This window comes from Pseudophryne corroboree, chromosome 6 (genome assembly GCF_028390025.1).
Source record: "Pseudophryne corroboree isolate aPseCor3 chromosome 6, aPseCor3.hap2, whole genome shotgun sequence".
NCBI lineage: Eukaryota > Metazoa > Chordata > Amphibia > Anura > Myobatrachidae > Pseudophryne > Pseudophryne corroboree.
In genome coordinates, this window is record NC_086449.1 from 353,052,376 (window position 1) to 353,079,093 (window position 26,718).

General features: G+C 45.8%; 1 protein-coding gene across 3 annotated transcripts in view; it reads left to right on the plus strand.

Moving 5' to 3' along the window:
- SCAPER (S-phase cyclin A associated protein in the ER) overlaps positions 1-26,718 on the plus strand; it is a 725,664-nt gene that overhangs the window by 519,825 nt on the left and 179,121 nt on the right. For all 3 annotated transcript variants that reach the window (XM_063926586.1, XM_063926587.1, XM_063926588.1), the window contains exon 24: positions 2,356-2,479. In XM_063926586.1, the coding sequence (XP_063782656.1) occupies positions 2,356-2,479 (124 nt within the window). The remainder of the gene's footprint in view (positions 1-2,355; positions 2,480-26,718) is intronic.

The window sequence follows — 26,718 nt, forward strand, 5'->3', positions numbered from 1 at the left end:
CAGCGGGACGTTAACGACCCTCGCTTATCTGTGGAGCATGTATGCTCAATTTCCACTATGGTCGTTACCGACCAGAGACGTCGTTGAATGTGTATGGTGTGAACGACCAACGACCAAGCCACTGTTCACCAGCCCTGTTCCCAGCTCATTATTTTAATAAACTGTTCAGCTTGGATGCTTCAACGATGAATGGTCTTTGGTCGTTGGTCTTTGGTTGTTGGTAGTGTGTATGCTCATGTCGTTTGCTCAGCTGTTCAAGGGAAGTTCAAGGGAAGTTGTTAACGACGGTCGTTAACGACGTGTGCATCGTCAAGTGTGTTTGGGCCTTTAAGCTTATTTTGTAGTTGTGCTGTAAATACAAATGTAAAGCACTTTGGGGGGGGGTATTCCAATTACTTTTGACCCGTTTTCGACTGACAAAACGGCCCAATATCGCATTTTTCGACCAATAGTCATTATCACGGTATCCAATAAGAGGCTGTTTTTATTGGCCAAAAACTGACCCATGGAGGGTCCGTGATAAATTCCCAATCCCATTTGTTATTGTGGTTCCGGCGGCCACTTATCGCGGATTATACTTCAGGTGCCTGTATTTTGTGTAAATGATAATACACCTGAAAATAGGCATATTTCCGCTTCCACTCTGCATAGCTTGCAGATGTGTCTCAACACGACTTTACTGCGTTTTGCCTAGGTGTGATTGCACCATTATAGCCCGGCTACTCCCCTTCAGTCTCAAGTATAGATGTGTAAATCTTGTGTAAAACGTGTACATCTTGTGTAGGGTGTTTCCGGAGCTGAAAACACGCAAGATACGCTTTACAAACAAGTGTACATTCACCAGAAAACATGTGGCATGGCCCGAAGAGGCCTGGTAATGGTAGATTTCACATTATTGTATTTTGCATCCATGAAAACTAATATGCAAAGTTTAAAATTCACTATTTCAATATCTTTTCGACAAACCATTAATTCTGGGCCATAGCATGTAAAGCATGGGTACCATGGATATCCAAAAAATACTTTTCTGTTACTAAAGCTTGTCACACATCCAAAACATAATGGTCAATTATTAATACGTAAGAAGAGTTGGAGTAGGACATTGAGTAGCACAGAAAGTTAGATTATCTATAATCCTACAGATCCGAATTTATATATTGTTTATGTTAAATGTATCCATGTCTTATGTTGCTAGTAATAATGTTGGTTTATCTCTAGCATTGTACTTCATCAATCCAAATGTCTATGTGTTTAACAGGCTCTTCTTAAGGTAAGCATCTAGTTGTATGCTTATTCCCCATTTTAAGGTGACCACACATGATGATTCTCTGTTGGTTAATATAGAGCAATTATTGTATGCTTGGGACTCCACAGGCCACTGTAGATAGCTGTATAGAAATAGTTCTTAATTCCTATAAATTGTGGCCATAAATGCAGTTGGACAGTGACGCTGTGGCATGTGTATGCAGGTATCCGCCCACCATACAGGTGCAATCCCATGGGGTATAATCAGTCACCCTGCCTGCTGAACAGTTTCATCTGACAGTCGGCTACCCATCAGTGGATCCAAACGGATATAGGGGGTCATTCCGAGTTGTTCGCTCGCAAGCTGTTTTTAGCAGCTTTACACACGCTAAGCCGCCGCCTACTGGGAGTGAAGCTTAGCATCTTAAAATTGCGAACGAAAGATTCTCAAAATTGCGATTACACACCTCTTAGCAGTTTCTGAGTAGCTTCAAACTTACTCGGCATCTGCGATCAGTTCAGTGCTTGTCGTTCCTGGTTTGACGTCACAAACACACCCAGCGTTCGCCCAGACACTCCTTCGTTTCTCCAGCCACTCCCGCGTTTTTCCCAGAAACGGTAGCGTTTTTTCACACACACCCATAAAACGGCCAGTTTCCGCCCAGAAACACCCACTTCCTGTCAATCACATTACGATCACCAGAACGAAGAAAAAACCGTGAGTAAAATACCTAACTGCATAGCAAATTTACTTGGCGCAGTCGCAGTGCGAACATTACGCATGCGCACTAAGCGGAAAATCGCTGCGATGCGAAAAAATTTACCGAGCGAACAACTCGGAATGACCCCCATAGATCCAGACATTTGGAAATCAGGCTGGATTACTGTATTTCTTGTGTGGCCACCTTTAGTTAAGACAGTTATGATTTTCTTCCTGCCACCCAGTATCTGGCATTTGTTTTCTATTTCCAAATAGTCACGAACATCTCTCCAGATAACACTTTTGTCAGATTTTCCAGCGTTTACCCTGTTTCATATGAGGGATCTTACTTTCTCGTGTAATAGGAACATAATGCTATATGGTAACTATTTCCTCTTTATTTTGTGTAGGTCTCTTTGCAGTGCTGTGAATATCTACACATTAACTTGCAGTAACTGTCCAGAGAATTGCACCTACGTCCTGCTGAGCAGTAGAATCACATTCCTTCTGGAGCTACTCATACAGCAGCTATCGGTATGTTCACATATCATGGGGGTCAGGATCAGGAGTTTGATGACAAAGTTATTTTACAGTACAGTAAGCTTCTAATGCTAGATGTTTGCTGGTGTTTTGTGTTGTGACGTAAATGGTATTGTTATTGTTGTGTATGAGTAATTCAGATATCTTATTAATTATGGCAAATGTCCAAACTCATTTTAAATTGTTATTTTGGTGTTGCCAAGGGCATAGCTACCATTCTCTGTCACAGCTGCTATGGGGCCCATAACTGAGAGGGGCCCGCCTTCCCTGTAAGAGCTACTATGGGGCCCAGAGCTAAGAGGGGCCCAGCTTCCCTGTCACAGCTACTCTGGGGCCCAGAGCTGAGTGGGGCCCACCTTCCCTGTCAGAGCTACTATGTGCCCAGAGCTGAGAGGGACCCACCTTCCCCTTTACAGCTGCTATGGGGCCCAGAGCTGAGAGGGGCCCACCTTCTATGTCACAGCTGCTGTGGGGCCAGTACTCAGAGGGACACACCTTCCATGTCACAGCTGTTGTGGGGCCCAGAGCTGAGAGGGGCCCATCCTGACTGTCACAGCTACTGTGGGGACCAGAGCTGAGAGGACCCCACCTTCCCAGTCACAGCTACTATGGGGCCTAGATCTGAGAGAGGCCCACCTTCCCTGTCACAGCTACTGTGAGTCCCAGAGCTGAGAGGAGCCCACCTTCCCAGTCACAGTTACTATGGGGCCTAGAGCTGAGAGAGGCCCACCTTCCCTGTCACAGCTACTGTGAGTCCCAGAACTGAGAGGAGCCCACCCTCCCTGTCACAACTACTGCGGGGCCAAGAGCTGAGAGGAGCCCACCCTCCCTGTCAAATTTACCATTTTGTGTACCATTTTACACCATTGAGTGGTACATTGAGGGCCCTTAAAACCTTTGCCTTTGGGCCTGCGTTATAATGTGGTATAAAATGAACTAAATGGTATTATTATGATACATAATATGAACTGGGACACTGTAATGTGGCACAGTATGAAGTGGAGGCACCATAGTGTGGGATAATATGAAGTAGAGGCCCTGTAATTTGGCATTATATGAACTGGGGACACCGTATGTCTTAATGTGAATTGTGGGTACTGTGTTGCATAATATGTTACTGGCAGTCCTGTAATGGGGCTAATTCAGATGTGGTTGGAATTGCTATGGTTGCTGCTTACATAGAATCAGCAGCGATAGCACTAATATGGTATCACACCTCCTGCTTGCATTACTGATCTGAACTGTGTCCACGGACGGAGTATCGGATCTTCCCCAGCACCATCGGTCTACTGCGTGACCCATGGAGATCCTGGACCTCTTCCCTCCCCCGCAATGGCATGTAAAGCAACTCCAACCTCATCTTAATTGCCCTCAATGTGACATAATGTTTACTAAGACACTGCTATGGTTCATAAAATAAAGTAGGGCACAAGTATGGAGCATTACATTAACCAAGGCTCTCCTGTAATTCAGAAAATAAACTAGGGCACTATTATGGGCCATACAATTAACTATTGCTGTGGGGAGATGTTGCTTTAGAAGCATTGGTACAAGGGCCCCTTCAGAATGTTGCTATGGGGCCCACAGAGCTCTGGCTATGCCTCTGGGTATTGCGGTAGTGTCTCTTAATTTAGTTATGTGGTCTTTTCAATGTATTTGTTGAATAGTAGCTTGCAACACATATAGTTTTTTTTTTTTTTTGTGGATTGTACAAGAAAATGATAATATGTGTGACAGTTTACAGTTCCATAATACTTCCAATATACATGTTTTGTGCTGTGTAGTTTTGTAGCAAGGGACAGCATGTTGTACTCTATATTTGTGTTATATACTCAAGCAAATGTTCCAGTTTATACAAATTTTATTTGCTACTTCTGCTCCTGCCATGACCTTATAAATGTTTGGGAGATGTTTTACTTTATCAATAAAAAGGTTTACCAAAAGCCTCAGAACACAATCACTAAGGTCTTGTAACAAAACCAAAATGATCATCAGCCTCACATAACATCATATTTCAGTAAATACCACAAAATGCTCAAATTCTAGGAATGGTAAATACTTTGTGGAGCCAGCAATTCTGTATATGAAAGCACACTGAATATTTAATTAACTGTTTCATTCTTAATTCATCAGAACCTCCTAATTGTAAGATATTCAGACACAACATTCGTCCTAAGGCTTGGTGTCCAAATTTGTCCCCAAGCCAAGTCGTATGGTAATTGAAAATCTATGTATGTGCCTTAAATAATTTACATAACTCCATTTGAATCAGACATAAATTGGACTGTTTAGGGACATTTAATGGCTGTGCTTGTTACCTTGTCTGTGAAACATTCATAACACACAATTCCTTTTATGTTGCAGTGCAATATCTGTCATTACATTCCCCAACCCATCAGTTCATCCATCCATGTGTGTGTTACATGCCAAACATTTCATGGGATGGTTCACTTAACAGGCAGGCATCAGTATTGGATGGGAGGATTATAATAAACTGTGTGTTATCTATTATAACTTGTGAAGAAGCTATGGAAGCTACCTTACTGGAATTCTAGGAGTGTTTTACCAATTTCTTTCCTCCATGTAATGTACAGTACATGCTGAACTCCTTCCATATCCTCAAGTTCATCTTCCCTGTTTGTTCAACAAATCTTGAAAGGAAATTAATTAGGAAATCAATTCATCTGTTCTTAATTGAAAATAATGTAGGCTTATGTGCTCACAGTCACCTCTACTGTTCTTTGCTTCAATTCATCCTTATGTGTGATCTGTCTGTAAAAGGATCCCCTGGTGTACAGCTCTGCAAAATGTGTCTGTGCTTTATAACTTGGACAATAGAAATTTTAGATGAAAAGAACATAAAACTTTTTATGCTGTTCTAGAGTTGTTATGTTTAAAAAATATGAATGAGAACAGCAATGCCCAAAATGAAAATAGGTGGCTTAGTAACATTGCTGCATGGTGTTTCGCCTCCAGTTCAGGGGCTGTGATTTGATTTCAACCAGGGCACCATCTAAATGGGGTTTGTATTTTCTCCTTTTCTCCTTTGTTATTTGGCTGCTTTTCAGAAGCAGGAAAAGGTACATTTCTTCCAGCTGTAATAGACACAATTTAGAGACTGTGGGGTCTATGCATGAAGCAGTGAAAGGAGTGGAGAAGTTGGCGCGAGCGGCTATTAAAATGTGGCCTAAAACATATCTGCTGGAGGGGGAGACAGAAGGGGGGACAATATGAAATAATGCTAAGGTCGGGTCTGGTGTGAGATGAGTGGATAGAACTTTGTTGATCAAGTCAAACACTTCTGACCAGTATTTGGTAATCACCGGGCATGTCCAGAATATATGGTAAATATGACCTACTGAACCACAAAGTCTCCAGCACTTATTACTACAGGAGGGCCAAAATCTATGCAGTCGGTCGGGTGTCAAGTATAGCCTATGTATCAGTTTTATATGCATTTCAGTATGATTTAAACATTTGGACATGGAGTGGGAAGCTAAGAAAATGAGACGCCAGTCATTTGGCGACAGGGTCCTTCCCAGGTCTAGTTTCCATTTTACTTGTGCGTTGGATTTGGAGGGGGAGATAGGGGTAATCAATAGTTTATACCAAAACGTAATGTCACCTTTAGATTTATTTAGGGAAAGGCGAGAGAAGAGGGTATATGAGGTTGTGTGTGGTGTCGGCGAGGTAGAAGGGATTGATCTCCACCAGTGTGCAACTTGCATATAGTGGAAGAGTTCTGTGGTGGATAGAGAGAACTTTAATTGAAAAGCTGATAAGGGTAGCAGAGAGAGTCCGTTGAGTAGGTCGCCTAGATATAATATACCTGCATGTCTCCATTTAGATAGATTAAGATGGGGTATCATCAGTGCTAGTGTAGTGATGGAGATCTGAGTAATGTGAGATATAGGGGGTGGTAAGGTGGCGGATAATTTGTCCCAGGTTTGTAGTGTAGCTTGCGTGGAAGGAAGGAGATTTACAAGGGCGGGCCGGAACGACTTTGGGATGCGGAAAAGATCCGCTAGGGTGAGTGGGTGTGCTCGAAATTGTTCAAGCTCCACCCAGCCCGGATGCGTATGGACATCAAAATAATTTTTAAGGGAAGCCAGAAGAGAAGCTTCTTGATATAGGAAAATATTGGGCAGACAGAGTCCTCCTAACGCTCGTGGCAGAACCATTTTGAAGTGAGCCATCGAGGGTGGTTTTGAAGACTAGACATATTTAGACATGACAGAAGAACAGGTCTGAAGGGCCTTTTTTGGAAAGATGTATGGGATTGTGCGGAACAAGTACATTAGTTTGGGTAGTAGGGACATTTTGAACGCGGCCATACGTCCAAGCCAGGAAACCTCATAAGATGACCAGGATTTAGTTAGGGCTTCTAACGTCTCTATCAGAGGGGAGAGATTGACAGTAAAGACGTCAGGAGTGGAGATAGGGATGTTGATACCTAGGTACTTTATCGTGTGTTTCCGCCAATTATATTGAAAGGAAGATTGGAGGGTTGGTAGGGAATGGGAGAGGTTGAAAGGAAGGGCGTCTGTCTTGGTGGTGTTGAGTTTATAGTAAGAAGCTAAGCTATAGGCATCTAGAATAGAGTGCAAGAGAGGGAGAGTTGTGGCGGGTTCAGGGATAAAGAGGAGAACATCGTCTGCAAAAAGGCTTAGCTTATGTCGGGAGGAGCCAAATTGTAGAGCTGGAATATGGGGGTTGTCACGTATTGTAATAGCAAGGGGTTCGATTGACAGGACGAATATTAGAGGGGATAGAGGGCAACCTTGTCTGGTACCATTTGTAATTGGAAAAGAGTCGGACAGGAAGCCATTGCTGAACACTCGGGCCGTAAGAGAGCTATACAATGCTAAAATAGAGGCTAGAATACGATCTCTAAAACCAAATCGGAGGAGGGCTTCACGCATATACGTCCAATTCAGTCTATCGAAGGCCTTCTCAGCATCCAAGGACAGCAAGAGAAGGCCCTGATCTTTAGAGAGTGAGTCAATCAGGTTGAAGACCCTACGCGTGTTATCTGACGCTTGTCTTCCAGGCACGAAGCCAGTTTGGTCCGGGTGCACCAGCAATGGGAGAAATCGGTTGATATGTGTTGCAATCATTTTGGCATAAAGTTTGATATCACAGTTAAGCAGTGCGATAGGGCGGTAGTTGTGTACATAGGCAGGATCCTTTCCGGGTTTAGGAATAGTGATAATACGCGCTTCTAGCAGTTCTGGGGGAAGGGAGCCGTGGTCAGAGAATGTGTTGAAGAGGGCAGTCAGGTGGGGGGAAAGAACGTCATGGAAAGTGGCATAGAAGTCGGTGACAAACCCGTCCGGGCCTGGGGCCTTGTTTCTAGGAGTGGATTTAATAGCCGCAGAGACTTCAGCCGCCGACCATGGGGCATTAAGTGTAGATACTTGCTCCTGAGTGAGAGTAGGAAAAGAGAGGTTGTTCAGAAAAGAGGAGATAGAAGAAGAGGTGGTTTGGGGGGTTGAAGGGTCAGTTGATAGGTTATAGAGTTCGGCGTAATATTGCGCAAACTGGCTCGTTATGTCTCTAGGGTTTAATATCTTCTGTTTGGTGGGAGAGTAGATATATTTAATCTTATTCCTGGTTTGCTGAACCCGCAGTTTACGTGCTAACATTCTACCAGATTTATTACCGAGGAGATAGAATTTGTGATGCATCCTATTCAAAGCCGCTTGGGTACGGGCGAGAAACTGTTTTTGAAGTTGACCACGAACATTGGAGATTTCATTTTTAAGAGTTCTAGAGGGATGGGCTATGTTTTGGGTTTCGAGGTCTAGCAATTCAGCTACTAGTTTCGCCTGTAATTGAAGGGCCTGTTTTTTGAGAGTGGCACCAGCTTGGATGGCAGCTCCGCGGGTGACAGCCTTAAAGGCACACCAATGGTTAATAGTAGAGGTGTCCCGGGGGGAGTTAGTGGCTAAGTAAGAGTTAATGGATTCAAGAATAATTTTTTTAGACAAAGGGTTGTTTAGGAGATATATGTATAGGCGCCACTGACGAGGAGGGTTGCGGATGTCATGGAGGTTCCATTTCCAGAGAACTGGAGCGTGGTCAGACCAGGTAATTGGTAAGATATCAACGTCCTTAGTTCTCTGGAGAGACCATTTGTCACATAAAATTAAATCTATTCTAGAGTAGGAATTGTGAACTAGGGAGTGGAATGTATATTCCCGTCCCGTGGGATTATGGGTCCTCCATACATCGTAAAGGTCGAATTCAGTGAGTAGATTGCGGAAGGCTAAGGAGGGGCCAGATTTAGCAGACGAAATTGGTTGGGAGGATTGACAAGATTTGTCCAATTTCAGGTCTAAAACCAAATTATGGTCACCTAAAACAACTAGGGAGCCCTTAAGTGTTTTACGTATGGTGAGAAACAATTTACGCAGAAATGGGACTTGATTAGAGTTAGGGGCATATAGGCATACTAATGTGACAAGCTTGTCGTCTAGCAGGCCGGTAAGAATAAGGTAGCGGCCACTTTTGTCTGAGAGTTGAGAGTGGAGGGCAAAGGAGACATTCTTGCTAAAAAGAACAGCCACCCCGTTCCGTTTAAACGGACCGTTGGCGTAGTATCCCACAGGGAAGTTGCTGTTCTTAAAAAGAGGAGGGTTAACAGAAGAAAATTTAGTTTCTTGCAATGCGACAACGTCTACTTTTTGTTGGTGGAAGTATGTGAGGGCCAGTCTACGTTTGTTAGGTGAGTTCAGTCCCTTGACATTGAGGGATAAAAGGTTCAGCATTGGAAACACATATCAGGAATGAGAAAAAGAAATCTATATTGAACAACTTTAGTGCAGATGTACCGAAAACCAGGGTGCAACTGTAAATGGAGGAGTGAGCCATGTCTGGAGCTCGAAGGGAAGGGGGGCATGTGTTGAGTGGGTGAGGGGGGTTCAAATCGTGGATATAGGAGGGAAACAACAAAAAAAAAAGGTCTGGTATATTGGACCTGCATGACTACTGCAGGGAAGGGGGAAAAGGTTCAGGGACTTGCAGTAGTACAGAAAAAGATGGAGGCGGGCTGGAGGAGCTTGCACCGCCACTCTAATACAACATAATAAAAAAAATAGAACAGAAACACGTACATGTAATGAAAATCCTCTCTAATTAGCAGGTGAGTGTAATTGGGGCAACAACATATAATCGACAGGAAATATCAGCAAAACAAACTAGAGCCCCTTAATAGAAAACATTTGTTGAACAACATGTGAAAGAGTAAACCCGTAACATATAGACCTGGATAAGAGTCAATTAGTTAGGTAGACAACGATATTTGTAAAACCTGCCCCTCTCAGTAGAGGGGAAGAGGTCTATAACCTCAGTGGACCTGAGAAAAGATAACAGAATTTGAAAGGACCTTATACAGTAATCTAGTGGCTCAAATGGTCGACCATTCCTGGTGGACGGCAGCTGCACGGGACGTTGTAGACGACTTCTGGATAGTTATGTCCCAATCTAGCAGCAATTTAACTCCCGCATCTAGGGAGGAGATGACATATGTCGAATCTTCGTATGTAACTATCAATTTGACCGGAAATCCCCAGCGGTATTGGATGTCATGGGACCGAAGGGCGAGAGTGATAGGTGTAAAGGCACGCCTCTTTGCGATGGTGGTGTCACGATCCGGGTATCTGGACGCCATTTCTTACCCATCAGATGCCTCCTAAGGCTGGCTCAGCGCTCCAGGACCGGATCCCATCTGTTATCCTGATGTGTACATTCCTGTATCCTCTCCTGTCACTCTGGGACGCTGTCACAGTAAACGCCATATTACACCTGGCATGGCGTCTCCCGCGGCCTCCGCCGCCGTCCCTGAACTTCTGCATGCAGAGTGTCTGAGTGGCGATTACGTCAGCCGCGGCCTCCGCTGTGTCCGCGTGGTTGGATGTGCATCTGTCAGCCTGGCGCCTCCTGTCTCCAGTGGCCGGCGCCGCCATTACTGTTTTCATTACCACATGGATTACAAACCAAACTTCCCTCCAAGTGTCTGCATGGGCGCAGCCATCTTGGATTCTGTCAGCTGATCATTTTCTCCAATCTGTTGTCAGTATTGTTAATCTGCATAATTGCCTAGCCAATCCCTTCCTTGCTGCACGTATAAATACACTGTGCCTGAGCAAGGAAGGCGTCAGTGCTTTGGATGTCAAACCTAGTTCCTGTTTGTCTCTCTCCTGTGATTGTCTTCCAGGTTCCAGCTCCTGTCTCAAGACTTCCACCATAGAGACCCGCACCAGCATTCCACCTGCGGTGTAGCCTGACTCTCCGATCCATTTTGGATTCATCTGTTTCCAGCTACAACATTACCTGCTTCCAGCCCAGCTTCCAGCAGAGTACAGCTTCTCTTAAAGGGCCGGTGTCCTTTCTACAGTTTACCATTCTCCACCGGTATTATTATTTCTCCGCTCTCAAGCTCTACATTTCAGCTCATATTTCATCGCTCCCAAGTTCATTTATTATTTAACTGGTTCCAGCCAGTATCCACTCCGTGCTAACAGCAGTCTGGTTCCAGCCAGTATCCACAGCAGCCGTTTTATCTACAGCAGCCCAGCTTTTCCTGGAACACCAGCTGGTACAATCCTGGGTTATCTCCATTGCTACAGTCGGGCCTGGTAAGGACTTTCCATCTAGAAGATTATTAGAACTATCTCACACTACCAGTGCCCTGTGGCTCCTGCCACCCTGTAGTACCCAGGAACTGTATTTATTCTTTGCTGACTTTTATGTTTTCTTTTACTGCTGCTGTGTTGCGGAGTTGTCATAATAAACATCATTGACTTTTATCCAAGTTGTCGTGGTCACGCCTTCGGGCAGTTATTATTCATGTTACTTACATGTCCAGGGGTCTGATACAACCTCCCAGGTTCCGGTACATCTCAGCCCCTACAACTGAGGCTGCCTCCCGTCAGCTCAGGCCCTCAGTTGTGACAGTAAGCACTGACCAAATGAATCCAGCCGGAGACCAGGATCAAGCGGCCTGGCCGATGCAAGAACTGGCAGCCCGACTAGAACATCAGGAGGCTGCACAGGGCCACATCATCCGCTGTCTCCAGGATCTCTCTACTCGGCTGGATGGGATTCAGACAACTCTCCGTGGATCAGGCGCTTCTGGTGCGTCAACCACAGTGACTCCAGTTATAACCCCACCCACCTTACCCATTTCTGCTCCACGTCTTCATCTTCCAACGCCAGCAAAATTTGACGGATCTCCAAGATTCTGCAGGGGATTTCTCAACCAGTGTGAGATTCAGTTTGAGCTACAACCTGGCAATTTTCCTAGTGACCGTACAAAAATTGCCTGCATTATTTCTCTTCTCAGTGGCTCAGCCCTTGATTGGGCATCACCGTTATGGGAGAGGTCCGACACCCTGCTATCTTCTTACACTGCATTCGTCTCAACATTCAGGCGCATCTTCGACGAGCCAGGCCGGGTAACCTCAGCTTCATCCGAGATTCTCCGTTTACGCCAGGGGTCATGTACTGTAGGACAATATCTGATACAGTTCCAGATCCTGGCATCCGAACTGGCATGGAACGACGAGGCCCTGTATGCTGCATTCTGGCATGGCTTATCTGAGCGTATTAAAGATGAGTTAGCTACCAGAGACTTACCCTCTAAGTTAGATGAGCTAATCTCACTCTGCACGAAAGTTGATTTACGTTTCAGAGAGAGAGCAACTGAGCGTGGAAGATCATCTGCTCCAAAATCTTCTGCTCCTCCTCCTCGCCAACTGTCACCAACTAAAGATGAGCCCATGCAAATTGGCCGTTCCCGTTTAACGCCTGCTGAGCGCCGAAGACGTCTCTCCGAGTCTCTCTGTCTTTATTGTGCAGCTCCGTCTCACACCATTAATGCCTGTCCCAAACGTCCGGGAAACTCCAAATCCTAGCTCGCCAAGGAGAGGGCCGGCTAGGAGTAATGATCTCCTCTCCATCTCCTCAAGATTGTAATCTCCCAGTCTCGCTTCAAGTTGCTCAACGTTATCGGAACGTCATTGCCCTCCTTGATTCCGGAGCAGCTGGGAACTTTATTACCGAAGCCTATGTTAAACGGTGGTCTCTACCCACCGAGAGACTTCCTTCGTCCATTTCTTTAACTGCCGTGGATGGCAGCAAAATTTTTGATGCAGTTATTTCTTTAAGGACTCTACCAGTTCGTCTGAGAGTGGGAGTTCTTCATTCCGAACTTATTTCTTTTTTAGTGATTCCAAGAGCCACACATCCTGTGGTCCTGGGCCTTCCATGGCTCCGTCTTCACAATCCTACAATTGATTGGACGACTACGCAAATCCTGGCATGGGGTTCCTCCTGTGCTGAGACATGTTTGTTTAAAGTATTGCCTGTCTGTTCTTCCTCCCCCAGGTCGTCTGATGTTCCACCTCCTCCATATCAAGATTTCACGGATGTGTTCAGTAAAGCTTCTGCTGATATCCTTCCTCCTCATAGAGAATGGGACTGCCCGATTGATCTCGTTCCAGGGAAGGTTCCACCTCGAGGCCGAACTTATCCGTTGTCTCTGCCTGAGACGCATTCTATGGAGGAATACATTAAAGAGAACCTAGCAAAGGGGTTCATTCGACCTTCTTCTTCTCCAGCCGGCGCAGGCTTCTTTTTTGTAAAAAAGAAAGATGGTGGTCTGCATCGACTACAGAGGTTTGAACGACATTACCATCAAGAACCGTTATCCTTTACCCCTGATTACTGAGCTCTTTGACAGAGTTAGCGGAGCTACCATCTTTACAAAGCTGGACTTGAGAGGTGCATACAATCTCATCCGGATCCGTGAGGGTGACGAGTGGAAGACCGCCTTTAACACCCGTGACGGACATTATGAGTACCTCGTCATGCCCTTCGGATTGAGCAATGCTCCAGCTGTCTTCCAGCATTTTGTCAATGAGATCTTCAGAGACATTCTATACCGTCATGTCGTGGTCTATCTAGACGATATCCTCATTTTTGCCAACGATTTAGAGGAACATCGTTTTTGGGTTAAAGAGGTTCTGTCCCGTCTCCGTGTCAATCATCTCTATTGCAAATTAGAGAAATGCGTCTTTGAAGTCAAGTCCATTCCGTTTCTAGGGTACATTGTGTCCGGTTCCGGACTAGAGATGGATCCTGAGAAACTACAAGCAATCCAAAATTGGCCGGTACCCTTAACCCTCAAAGGGGTCCAGAGGTTCTAAGGGTTCGCCAACTATTACCGAAAGTTTATACGAGACTTTTCCACCATTGTGGCGCCTATTACTGCTTTCACTAAGAAGGGTGCTAACCCATCCAAGTGGTCTGAAGAAGCCATGCAAGCATTTCATCTTTTAAAACAAAGGTTCATCTCTGCGCCTGTTCTGAAACAGCCTGACATCGACTCTCCTTTCATCTTAGAGGTGGATGCCTCCTCCGTTGGAGTAGGAGCGGTGTTATCTCAGAGGGCTAAAGATGGCCATTTACACCCTTGCAGTTTCTTCTCCCGGAAGTTCTCTCCAGCTGAGCGCAACTATGCCATTGGCGTCCAGGAGTTGCTAGCCATCAAGCTCGCTCTAGAAGAGTGGAGGTATCTGTTGGAGGGAGCTTCTCATTCAATCACCATACTTACAGACCACAAGAACCTTTTATATCTGAAAGGCGCACAATGTCTCAACCCTCGTCAGGCCAGATGGGCACTTTTCTTTTCCAGGTTCGACTTTAAACTCCAGTTCTGTCCGGGCTCTCAGAATCGCAAGGCCGATGCCCTTTCCCGCTCATGGGAGCAAGAAAATGAGTCAGAGTCTTCAGACAAGCATCCTATTATAAATCCGTTGGCATTCTCCACGGTAGGGATGGACTCTACGCCCCCATCAGGGAAAAGTTTTGTGAAACCGATGCTAAGGAAGAAGCTCATGCATTGGGCCCATGCTTCCCGTTTTGCCGGACATACAGGTATCCAAAAAACCCTGGAGTTTATCTCTAGGTCCTATTGGTGGCCAACTCTGAAAAAGGACGTCTTGGAGTTTATTGCATCTTGCCCAAAGTGTGCTCAACATAAGGTATCCCGCCAGTCGCCTGCGGGGCAACTGGTTCCACTATCTGTTCCCCGTCGACCTTGGACCCATTTGTCGATGGATTTTATTACAGATTTACCCATGTGCAACAAGTTCAATACCATCTGGGTGGTAGTTGACCGGTTCACCAAGATGGCACACTTCATTCCTCTCACCGGTCTTCCGTCAGCTTCCAAGTTGGCTCAAGTATTCATACAAGAGATCTTCCGACTCCACGGTCTTCCTGAAGAAATTATCTCAGATCGAGGAGTTCAATTCACAGCCAAATTCTGGCGAAGTTTATGTCAAGTCCTCCAAGTCAAGCTAAAGTTTTCCACGGCTTACCATCCTCAGACCAATGGTCAAACCGAGAGGGTGAATCAGGACTTGGAGGCCTTCCTCCGCATCTATGTGTCCTCCTCTCAAGATGACTGGGTTCAATTACTTCCCTGGGCCGAGTTCTGTCATAACAACCAGTATCATTCTTCATCATCAGTATCAGTATCATTGCAACTGCTGGCGCCCAAGATGGCTGCCTCACCTTTTGTATGCTCCTGATCATCTCCATAAAACAGCTTAAATTCACCACAACTGACCTATGAATCATCATAAATATCCAAGGACTTATCTTGAACTTGTACTACTCTACGCGGACATTTCATCAAAACCAACGGATTGCATTCCTGCGCTGAGATACACACTGGATTAAATCCTGGACTGAATCCTCTGCATATCTCCACTGAGAAATCCTTCAGTTTAGCAGCTGCTGTACTCTGCATTGGACATTACCCAGATAAGGTACTGTGGATTACAACCTAACTTTGGCTACATCCAGCCCCTCACTTAGACATCATCCACCTCTGTTCTCTGAGCTACAAATAACTGACTTATTGCATTAATCTACTAATATCAGTATATTCAGGCTCTGAATTGCTGAAGGCTCACTGTTTAAAATCAGGATCCATTTCCAGGACATGTTATCACTTCTACCCCCACAAAAAAAAAAAAATCTACTTCAAAGGCCTCTCACACTGAGACTTTTCACACCTACACAGTAGGAATTGGCTTCTAACACCTTTTCAAAAGGCTGCCTATCCTAGGATAATTGACTAAATCAGCAGTTATTTTATTTATTACTTGCTTCAAATATACACAATAGGTTATAGCAATAACTTTGTTCATAATCCCATTATAATTTTGGATCACATACCGAATTGGGGGAAAACAAAACACAAAAAGGAAAAACAAAAAAAACAAAAAACAAACACTGCTTTCTCTCCCTCTCTCATCATCATATGCAGTTCAAATTTATAGTAATCTGTCATTGATGACCAAATGTATACGTATTGCTCCAGCTTCATTCTTTCACTCCGCCCACCACGCTCTGCAGTTCCTATCACACCATCACAGGCTTCTATTCTCCAATCCCATGGCATTTTAAAAAGAAAACACAGGCGCATTCGTGGGAAGCGAGCAGGCCGGAAATGTATTTCCCCCGGTAACCATCTAAGTCCTTTGACCACCTGCTCACCCCCATACTCAAAGAACAATCAAATAGAAGTGATACCCAAAAGACGGCCCTGTGTTTGGAAGGACAGAACTGTCTACTCTCACTTTGTGACCCCCATACCCAGAGCTCCTGCACTTAACATAAAGAAAACTGAAGGCCCTCTGGTATGCCCAATCAGGTCAGTCCTTTGTAATGCCAGATCTATAAGAAACAAGACTGCAACAATTGCTGACCTTATTGAATCTGCAGATCTAGCCTGTATTACAGAGACCTGGCTAGATGAAAATGCAGCACCTATATTGGAGGCTGCAGTCCCAACAAACTACTCTGTCATCCACAACCCAAGACTGGACCGCAGGGGTGGCGGGGTGGCTATCTGCTTCAAAAAAGAACTTAAACTTAGGGTCCACCCTATTGAAACTACTCGCTCATTTGAGTGCATTGCTGCCCGGAGTTCGACAGGATTAGGTTTCAGACTACTTCTTATTTACCGGCCACCTGGAGATGGACAGATATTTCTACAAGAAATTGCAGACACTGTTGCTGGCCTGGTTCTGGAACATCAAAGATGGCTCATCCTCGGGGATTTCAATGCATGGGTGGATGATGAGCTCTCACGCCTTGGCCAAGACCTCCTGTGCACAATGAATGGTCTGGGCTTCACACAGGTCATTCCCTCTGCCACACATAAAAGTGGTCACACTCTCGACCTCGTCTTTCAGATTGGATTAGAGGTCACTGACCTAAAAATAAACCCAGTCATCTGGTCAGACCACTACTCTCTCTGGTTCTCAGTTGCAACCCCTCAAATAAGATCTCTGCCCGTGGAGTTGACCAGGTATCGTCCAAGGAGGGGTATGACTCCCCAGGCTCTTGCAGCAAATCTGGATCTCTCTGCTATACAGGGTGCCTGTGAAGATCCCTGTTCCCTAGTCCGTTATTATAATAGGGATGTTATGGCTGCAATTGATATTATCGCCCCTGTGCGTTTAAGACCTCGTAAACCACAACGTCAAGCTCCATGGTTCGACAACAGTGTTAGCGAGCTCAAGAAAAGGGGGCGTAGACTGGAAAGACGATGGAGGAAGACTAACCTAGTGGATGACAAAATAAAACTAATAAAGCATAACGAAGAATATCAATCGACAATCACTCGTAAGAAAGCACAGTTCCTGTCAAATGAGATCACAGCAGCAAACAATAGGCCAGCTCAACTTTTCCGCACAGTGGAGATGCTTTGCAAGCCAGCATGCCTGCAGACTGATGAGACCCTCTCCCAGGCAAGATGCAACGAGTTTGCAAACTTCTTTGCAGATAAAATATCCACCATCCGGGCTGGAATCTCCACAGTGCCATCAAAGGAGTGCCAAACTACAAAGCCCGCCAATATAAGCTACCTGCCTTCATGGACCAGCTTTGATCCAGTGGATGTAAAGGACACTGCTGAAATTGCTCGGATTTTGCGTCCCACCACCTGTGATCTGGACCCAGCCTCAACCAAGCTTCTAATAGGTTGTATGGATATAATTGGTCCTGTCTTTACAAAAATTGTTCAATGCTCTTTGCAGACAGGCATTTTTCCTGGACCCCTAAAGGAAGCAATTGTTAGACCGCTTCTTAAAAAACCTAATTTAGATCCCAACTGCATGACCAACTACAGACCGGTATCAAACCTTCCTTTCCTAGGAAAGGTTATTGAGAAAGTCGTTGCAAATCAACTGGAAACCCGCCTGACAACCCATGATATTTATGATCCATTTCAATCAGGATTCAGGAGAAGACATAGCACTGAAACAGCCCTGGTGTGTGTGTTAAATGATCTTCTGATGGCAAAAGACAGAGGTGACTGTTCAATATTAATCCTTCTGGATCTCTCGGCAGCATTTGATACCGTGGACCATGGGCTTCTGATTGAGCGACTGATACATTTCTGTGGTCTGGATGGCACAGTCCTAAAATGGTTCAAATCATTTCTCACAGGCAGATCACAGAGAGTATCATCTGGATTATACTCATCACCACCAGTGTCATTGCCATGTGGTGTCCCACAAGGTTCTATACTATCCCCCATGCTTTTTGCAGTATACATGCTCCCATTGGGCGAAATAATCAGGCGCCATGGCCTGGTCTACCACTGCTATGCAGATGATACACAACTGTACTTGTCCTTTGCTCCGGGCACTGATAACCCAATAGCAAGCAACCCTTAATGGCTGTCTAGCTGAACTACAGGAGTGGATGAGCGCCAGCTGGCTGCGACTGAACCCGGATAAAACAGAGGTCCTTATGATACGACCGCAACATCAAAGGACAAGACTGCAGCATAGCCAACCAACTGGACTTACACTCGGGGATTCAGAATTACAGACCAGTGATCGTGTGCGGAATCTTGGCGTTGTCCTGGATGGTGGCTTGACACTTAAACATCAGATATCAGCCACAATCAAATCCTCATTCTTTCACCTGAGGAACATAGCCAGAATCAAGCACTTAATTCCCTCAGATGATATGCCAAAAGTCATACATGCATTTGTATCATCTCGTTTAGACTACTGTAATGCCCTCTACCTTGGTCTCCCAGCAAAAGAATTGCAGCGCTTACAGCTGGTGCAAAACACAGCTGCCAGGCTATTAACCAACCAGCCCCGTTCTAGCCACATAACACCCATCCTCTACTCCCTTCACTGGCTGCCTGTACGATGGCGAATCATCTTCAAGATTGGCTTACTGAGTTTCAAAGCATTACATGACCAAGGCCCAAGGTACCTGAAACAGCTTCTGACCCCATACTGCCCCACTCGATTACTGCGATCTGTAGATGAAGGACTTTTAGCAGTACCTAGAATCTACCGTAATTCATCTGGGGGTCGAGCTTTTAGTCATGCGGCTCCGACTCTATGGAACTCACTTCCCCGCACAGTGCGAGAGGCCCCAACTATAGAATCCTTCAAAAGTAGACTCAAGACTTTTCTGTTTACTCAAGCATTCCCATAATTGTCCCTTTTAGTATCTTCATGCTTCTGTATTTTATGAAAATGTACTTCATTATTTTCTGTACTATATTATGCTATGTATCTGTTAAGCGCCTTGAGTCCTATGGGAGAAAGAGCGCTATATAAATAAAATTATTATTATTATTATTATTATCTGCTTCAACACCATTCTTCACTAACTTTGGATTCCACCCTAAAGTCCCTGAGTTCCAACCGCTTCCAGCAACTTCTGTTCCCGCAGTGGATATCACCTTACATCAGTTTGCCAATATCTGGAAGAGCGTACGATCAGCTCTGCTCAAGGCATCGTTCAGGTACAAGAAGTTTGCGGATAAGAAGCGTCGAGCAGTTCCTGCTCTCAAGGTGGGGGATCGGGTATGGTTATCCACGAAGAATTTGAGGTTAAGAGTTCCCAGTATGAAGTTTGCACCTCGCTATATCGGTCCTTTCAAGATTGAACAAGTCATCAATCCTGTTGCTTACAGACTCCAGTTGCCTCCCTTCTTAAAAATACCCAGGACATTCCATGTTTCCCTGTTGAAACCGCTGATCTTGAATCGGTTTCATTCCTCACTTCCTCCAACTCCGAAAGTCCAAACTCAACGAGGCGTTGAGTATGAAGTGGCCAAGATCCTGGACTCACGTCACCGTTACGGTCAACTACAATATCTTATTGACTGGAAGGGTTATGGTCCTGAGGAACGTTCATGGACCAATGCTTCTGATGTCCATGCTCCTGCCTTGGTCCGGAGATTCCATTCCAAGTTTCCTCAAAAGCCAAAGAAGTGTCCTGGGGCCACTCCTAAAGGGGGGGGTGCTGTCACGATCCGGGTATCTGGACGCCATTTCTTACCCATCAGATGCCTCCTAAGGCTGGCTCAGCGCTCCAGGACCGGATCCCATCTGTTATCCTGATGTGTACATTCCTGTATCCTCTCCTGTCACTCTGGGACGCTGTCACAGTAAACGCCATATTACACCTGGCATGGCGTCTCCCGCGGCCTCCGCCGCCGTCCCTGAACTTCTGCATGCAGAGTGTCTGAGTGGCGATTACGTCAGCCGCGGCCTCCGCTGTGTCCGCGTGGTTGGATGTGCATCTGTCAGCCTGGCGCCTCCTGTCTCCAGTGGCCGGCGCCGCCATTACTGTTTTCATTACCACATGGATTACAAACCAAACTTCCCTCCAAGTGTCTGCATGGGCGCAGCCATCTTGGATTCTGTCAGCTGATCATTTTCTCCAATCTGTTGTCAGTATTGTTAATCTGCATAATTGCCTAGCCAATCCCTTCCTTGCTGCAGGTATAAATACACTGTGCCTGAGCAAGGAAGGCGTCAGTGCTTTGGTTGTCAAACCTAGTTCCTGTTTGTCTTCCAGGTTCCAGCTCCTGTCTCAAGACTTCCACCATAGAGACCCGCACCAGCATTCCACCTGCGGTGTATAATAATATTGTGGGCGCTCAGGGGAATTAGAATACAACGGCTGCTGGTTTTGTAAAAAATCAATAACATTTATTGGTAAAGATATATATTATCTAAAAAGAGCAAATCAACATAAATTATTTGGTTGCCATAACCGGCAACTAATGACAAATTAATAAAACAAGTTGCAACAATACCATAATAGTTTAAAAAGTTAATAGTAATCACTGTGTCCTGGGTCCCGGGACTTTAAAGGATGTTATAGCACTATCCCAGATTAATATTGTTAGTTCTCTTGCATGCATGCATGTTGCTGTTTAATGATTAATAAGAGTTAAGTGCTGTTACTGGCTCAAATGCACTTTGCGGGATAAAAGAAGAAGAAGGCTGAGAATGTTTAACGCCTGTTTATACTTCACCAATTGATGTAGCTGAATTGGTGGTATGCCAGTCCCGCAGCTGTCTCCCTCCGTATAGCTGGCCGCACTGAGGCGGTTTCTCTTGGGGCCGTGCCTGGTGTGTATGGCACAGTGTCCTACAGGCTTATGCTCGGCTACGTCAGGAGCGGAGACAGAGAGCCAAGTGTGGAGATCCTGGGTAGCAGGGGACGCTGCGTTGCCGCGGTTCGCGACTTCCGGTTACGGTGCTTCCGGCTTCCGGTTTGCGGTCCACCTGCGTTCCACAGTTGTGCAAGTCACCTGACGCGTTTCTCCGCCTCCACAATGGGCGGTTTCTTCAGAGGTATAGCTTGGAAGTGATTACAGTCTCTTTTTATACCCACTTGTCAGTCCTTATTGGTTACCAGAACTGAAGGATTATTTTTAACCCTTTCTATGTGCTTAGAATTGTAGAACAGAAACCAGCAGTGTGTCAACGAAAACTGGACCTTGTTTGTTTTAACAATTTTGTTTAGATATGCAATAAAAAACGTTTTAGGACACAACATTATGTAAACATATTCAGTGAATATTTATTAGACCACACTGAGATGCTATGGAATATATATACAAATTCATATAAAAAATATAATTACAAAATGAGGACAGAGACAATAATCCATATTGAATATAAAGATCTAAATTTCCATAATTAAGTTTTTATAAATTTATACAAAATCACTATTTGATTTAAAAAAAGAAGAAAAATGAGAAGACTAATGGAAATAATGAAGTATTAAATACTAAAAAATATATAAATGAAAAATGAATTATAATCCAAAAAGTCAGGTATTATATAGAATTAATAAATTATATAAAAAATTATTAAATCATGAGCCAATAGATCATAAATTTCTTGGACATAAAAGGGAGAGAGGAGTGGAGTACAGTGGGGGAAAAAAAGGAAACCACACATGGTGGTTCTGTCTTTATATTATATGCATCAGAAATATTAACTGTATGTCTCAACCTAGTTAGGTAATTCTGACCGTTAACCATTTCAATATTGATAGCGGACCAAAATAAACAGTACCTCGGGTGCTGTATTATTTGTGGTGAAATCGAAGATTCATATTAAAGATGTAGTAATAATAATTACAACCCCTAAACCTCACCCAAAGCCACCAGAATAATGGAAGGGGGAAGGGGACAGTTATTATATAGGTTTGAATGAGCAGAAAGAGGAGGTATGTAGGAAGTGAGCACATAAAGGAACTTCCCAGAAAAATTTGGTGGACATGTTTTAAAGAAGGGATGCTTTCATATGGATGGTATACTAGATGTTATTCAACTCGATGTTTTCGTTGAGGCCTAATGGTTCTAACGTCCTTAGACGGAATATCCAGAAGGCTTCTCTCCTGCTTAACAATGTGAAGCGATCTCCGCCTCTATCGGTAATTCTGACTTGTTCTAAAGCCGTAATACGAATGTTGGCTATGTCTCCATGTTCACACATTCTGGTGTGTCTGGAGAGACTGTGGAGGGGACACTTTTTAAGAATGTTTCTTCTGTGTTCCAGAAACCGCACTTTAAGCTTCCTTATGGTGCGTCCGATATACTGGATGCCACACCCACATTCAACCAGATAAACTACATAGGTGGAATTACAATTCAAAAATTGTGTTATGGTGAATTCTTCACCTGTAGTTCTAGACCTATAAGACTTTTTTCGGTGATCTATATTTTCACAAGTTAGACATCTGGAAGCAGCACATTTAAAGAATCCATTAGGTTCAGTCCCTAACCATTTAGAGTGGGGAACTTCTGTTAAATTAATATTTACGCTTGACTCCTTGGTAGGTGTGCTTTTGGTATTAATGATCTTCTCGCCCCTGTTTGGATTCTTCTTAGTCTTAAACATACTGGGTGCTAGTTTGGATTGGAGTGTATCTGATCTTCTATATACTACCTTAATCCGTTTACCTATTTCTGATTCCAGTAGAGGATCAATTTTCAATAATTGGGTGTTGCGGTGTAGCCTGACTCTCCGATCCATTTTGGATTCATCTGTTTCCAGCTACAACATTACCTGCTTCCAGCCCAGCTTCCAGCAGAGTACAGCTTCTCTTAAAGGGCCAGTGTCCTTTCTACAGTTTACCACTCTCCACCGGTATTATTATTTCTCCGCTCTCAAGCTCTACATTTCAGCTCATATTTCATCGCTCCCAAGTTCATTTATTATTTAACTGGTTCCAGCCAGTATCCACTCCGTGCTAACAACAGTCTGGTTCCAGCCAGTATCCACAGCAGCCATTTTATCTACAGCAGCCCAGCTTTTCCTGGAACACCAGCTGGTACAATCCTGGGTTATCTCCATTGCTACAGTCGGGCCTGGTAAGGACTTTCCATCTAGAAGATTATTAGAACTATCTCACACTACCAGTGCCCTGTGGCTCCTGCCACCCTGTAGTACCCAGGAACTGTATTTATTCTTTGCTGACTTTTATGTTTTCTTTTACTGCTGCTGTGTTGCGGAGTTGTCATAATAAACATCATTGACTTTTATCCAAGTTGTCGTGGTCACGCCTTCGGGCAGTTATTATTCATGTTACTTACATGTCCAGGGGTCTGATACAACCTCCCAGGTTCCGGTACATCTCAGCCCCTACAACTGAGGCTGCCTCCCGTCAGCTCAGGCCCTCAGTTGTGACAGGTGGCAGCTGAGAAATCCTGGAATATTTGAAGGCCTCCTAGAGTATCTGAGTTTTTGGATTCTCTAGCAGCCCTCATGATACGCTCCTTAACAGGAAAGAAATGCACTCGAAGGAGGGTGTCTTTAGGAAGGTCAGATCAAACGGTGCGTGGTCTAGGGAGTAGATGGATACGGTCTATTAAAAGCTCCGTAGAATCTGCAGCGGGGAGGAGCTTCTTAAATAGAGCAGTGGCATAGGACTCCAATTCAGAGTTGGTAACTGAGTCAGGGATGCCCCTGATCTTGATGTTGTTTCGTCGTGATCTGTACTCCATATCTTTTAGCTTAGACTTAAACTGGTCCAGATCTTGTTGTTGGTGATCGTGGGATGAGAGCAGGTCGTTATGGGAGGCGACCAGTTCTTCCATCTTGCGTTCTAAATGATCTGTCCTGTCCCCCAGCGCTACCAACTCAGCCTTGACCTCGCGGACGGCAGAGGTCAGATCTTTAGAGAGTTCTGACTTGAAGGCAGACAGGATCTGGCAAAGGGATCTCACGGTCAGGGGAGCATCAGATTCACAGTCCACTCCTGAAACTGAAAGAGCGGAGGACAGGACACTTGATCCCATGGGATCCGGCATGATGGGAGGAGAGGAGATACTTTGCAAGGGGGAAATTTGGAGGGGTTTCTGGGGGGGGAAGGAGATTTTAGGAGGCATTGGATCTTTGTTTTTTTTAGGAGGCATTTCTCGTCAGAAGGAACGTATTTCGTATCCAGAAAGCAATAAAAGGCGCACCTCGGGGGCCGGGTCCAATCGGAGAGTTGAAGTGAAACAGGAGTACTCAGTCACATTGATAACATGTACGTGTGGATTAGGCAAACATGAGTGGCGGTGGGAGAAGCTAGGAGCACTTACATTATGGAGGCTTCACAGGTGTAGTGCGACAAGGCCGTAGAGTATGCAGCTTGAAATTATAGGTTGAGGTTGGAGCGGGATGAATCGGCACGCAGAGCAACAGTTCTGCTGGGGTGAAGATAACCTCTTCGGGGACAACAAGGTAAGAACGGCCGGTATTCTCTGTCTTCTAGGCCCCTGGGGACGCTGAGGTGGCTGAAGCTGTAGAGGTAGGCGCTGTCTCCACCTGTGAGCGCCACACAATGCGCAGACCCCCTCTTTCCACGTAAGGGGGGGTCGCAGTAGGTAAGAACCAAACACGGTGTCCCCTCCGCACTGGAGTGAATGAGTGAGCCAGCAGCCGTGCACCACCCTGGATTTAAGCGTCGACTGGTGGGGGGGGGGATAATTGCCGGCACCCCACACCCCACGGGCGTCACTGGCGGACGGACACCTCGCCTGAAGGGCTCGACCCCCGGGTCTCAGGGGAGCCACAGGGCAGACAAGCCACAGGGCGCACTCCCGGAGGGCAGGTTCACCGGTACTCAGGGGGGGTATATGAAGCTGAGGATCGGGGGCCGCGCGGCGGGCCGCCGACCGCGGCACGTACCTCTAGCTGTGCGGGTCCAAGGGGGTGAGGCACTCAACCACGTAGGGAGGTGAGGGGGGAGGCAGATAGAGGTTACAGGGGTGAAGTGCTGTGTGGCAGCGGCAAGTCCGGGCAGTGTCCGCACTCTCCTCTGTGGGCTTCAAGATGGCCGCCGGCGGGTGGATGAGCAGGGGGATCTGCACAGCAGCCGCAGCTCTCGTGGGGTGGCAGCAGATTCACCTCGTTTCGAGTGTGGCCGTAGGTCTAGAGCAGGCTGGAGAGTGGTGTAATCAGGCGCAGGTGAGGAGGCACGTCTCTACGGGTCCCGTTCTGGACGCGTTCCGGTCCCGGAGCTCGAAGTCGGGCAGACCTCAAACTCAAGGCCCCGGCTTCGGATCTCGTTATAGGCCTCAGTCGCTAAAAAGGTGCTGCGGTCTCCCGGCAGGGTCCCCGCGCCTAGGGTGCCACCCACGGCCGTGGGTTGAGTCAGTTAGGGTGGGTTCAGGTGAAGGGCACCACCAGGAACGGCCGTTTTAACCCTCTGTTAGCAGGAGCTCTGATGTAGCACTACCTCTCAGTGCAACGTCCAGGCCACGCCCCCTAGCTTTTGGGTTTTTGAGACCCAAGTGCATGATTTTGCATTTTTTAGCATTAAACTGTAGTTGCCACGTTCTTGACCATTTCTCAAGCCTACCTAGGTTATCAATCATTTGTTTCTCTAGCATCCATAAGGGACACATTAGTACGATGGGTATAGATGGGGTCCAAAGGAGCCAGTGCACTTTAAATTTCTTCCACTGGGTGTGCTGGCTCCTCCCCGCTATGCCCCCTCCCACAGGCAGTTTAGAAAAAAGTGCCCTCAGGAGAGGATGCACACTTTGCTAACTCCAGAGTTTTTCTTCATTTTATTTTAAACTTTTGTTTATTTCGGTATGCTGTTTGGGCAACAGCATACCTGCGCCGTGGGAGTTAGGGTTGGGGACGGTCACCAGCCTTGCGAAGTGCAGAACCGCTTCCCCGCTGCAGGACCACCGTCCTGAGGGGTTGTTTGTTCAGCGGGGCATTGCGCCTTGGCTGTCGCAACCGCAGCACGCCGCACACCCCTAACACTGCCTGAAAGTGATCGTCGGTGGAGAGTACAAACCGGGGTCCCCGCTAGGGGGGTCCCCCAGTTCTTGGTGCGGCAAAAGTGCGGGTGAGGCATTCGGGTCCCTCCTGGGGGGGACCCGCTATAGACCCTGCGTGAGACTGGCTAGCGATGACTGTACTAAACATTCATGTGAAGCTACAGCATGGTTAGTAGACAGGGCCAGTATAAATATATGTGTAGCTCTGGCGCCATTACAGGGGGCGGAGCTACATAAGAGCGGGCTCAGCGGCATTTTGGCACCTTCCGCTGCATAAGCAGCAGCCTCAATCAGCTCCTCCAGACTGTCACACGCTGGATCACTGGTACAGAGTGTTGATTAGGGGGAGAGCCACTAATTGTGCGCAGATATTATTCCTCTGAGGGAATTACATTGTATAAGCAGTTTTCACTGTTATGCAAAAATGCTGACATCCCCACTGGGGCTCTGCAGCGTTGGGTGTGCTGGGTACTCTCTTCCTCTACGTCTCCTCTCACATGCAATAGGGCATGCTTACATTGTAATCAGTCTGTGTTGTATGTGTATTGCGTTTTCATTCTGGTAAAACAAAAGTTATGCAGTGTATATA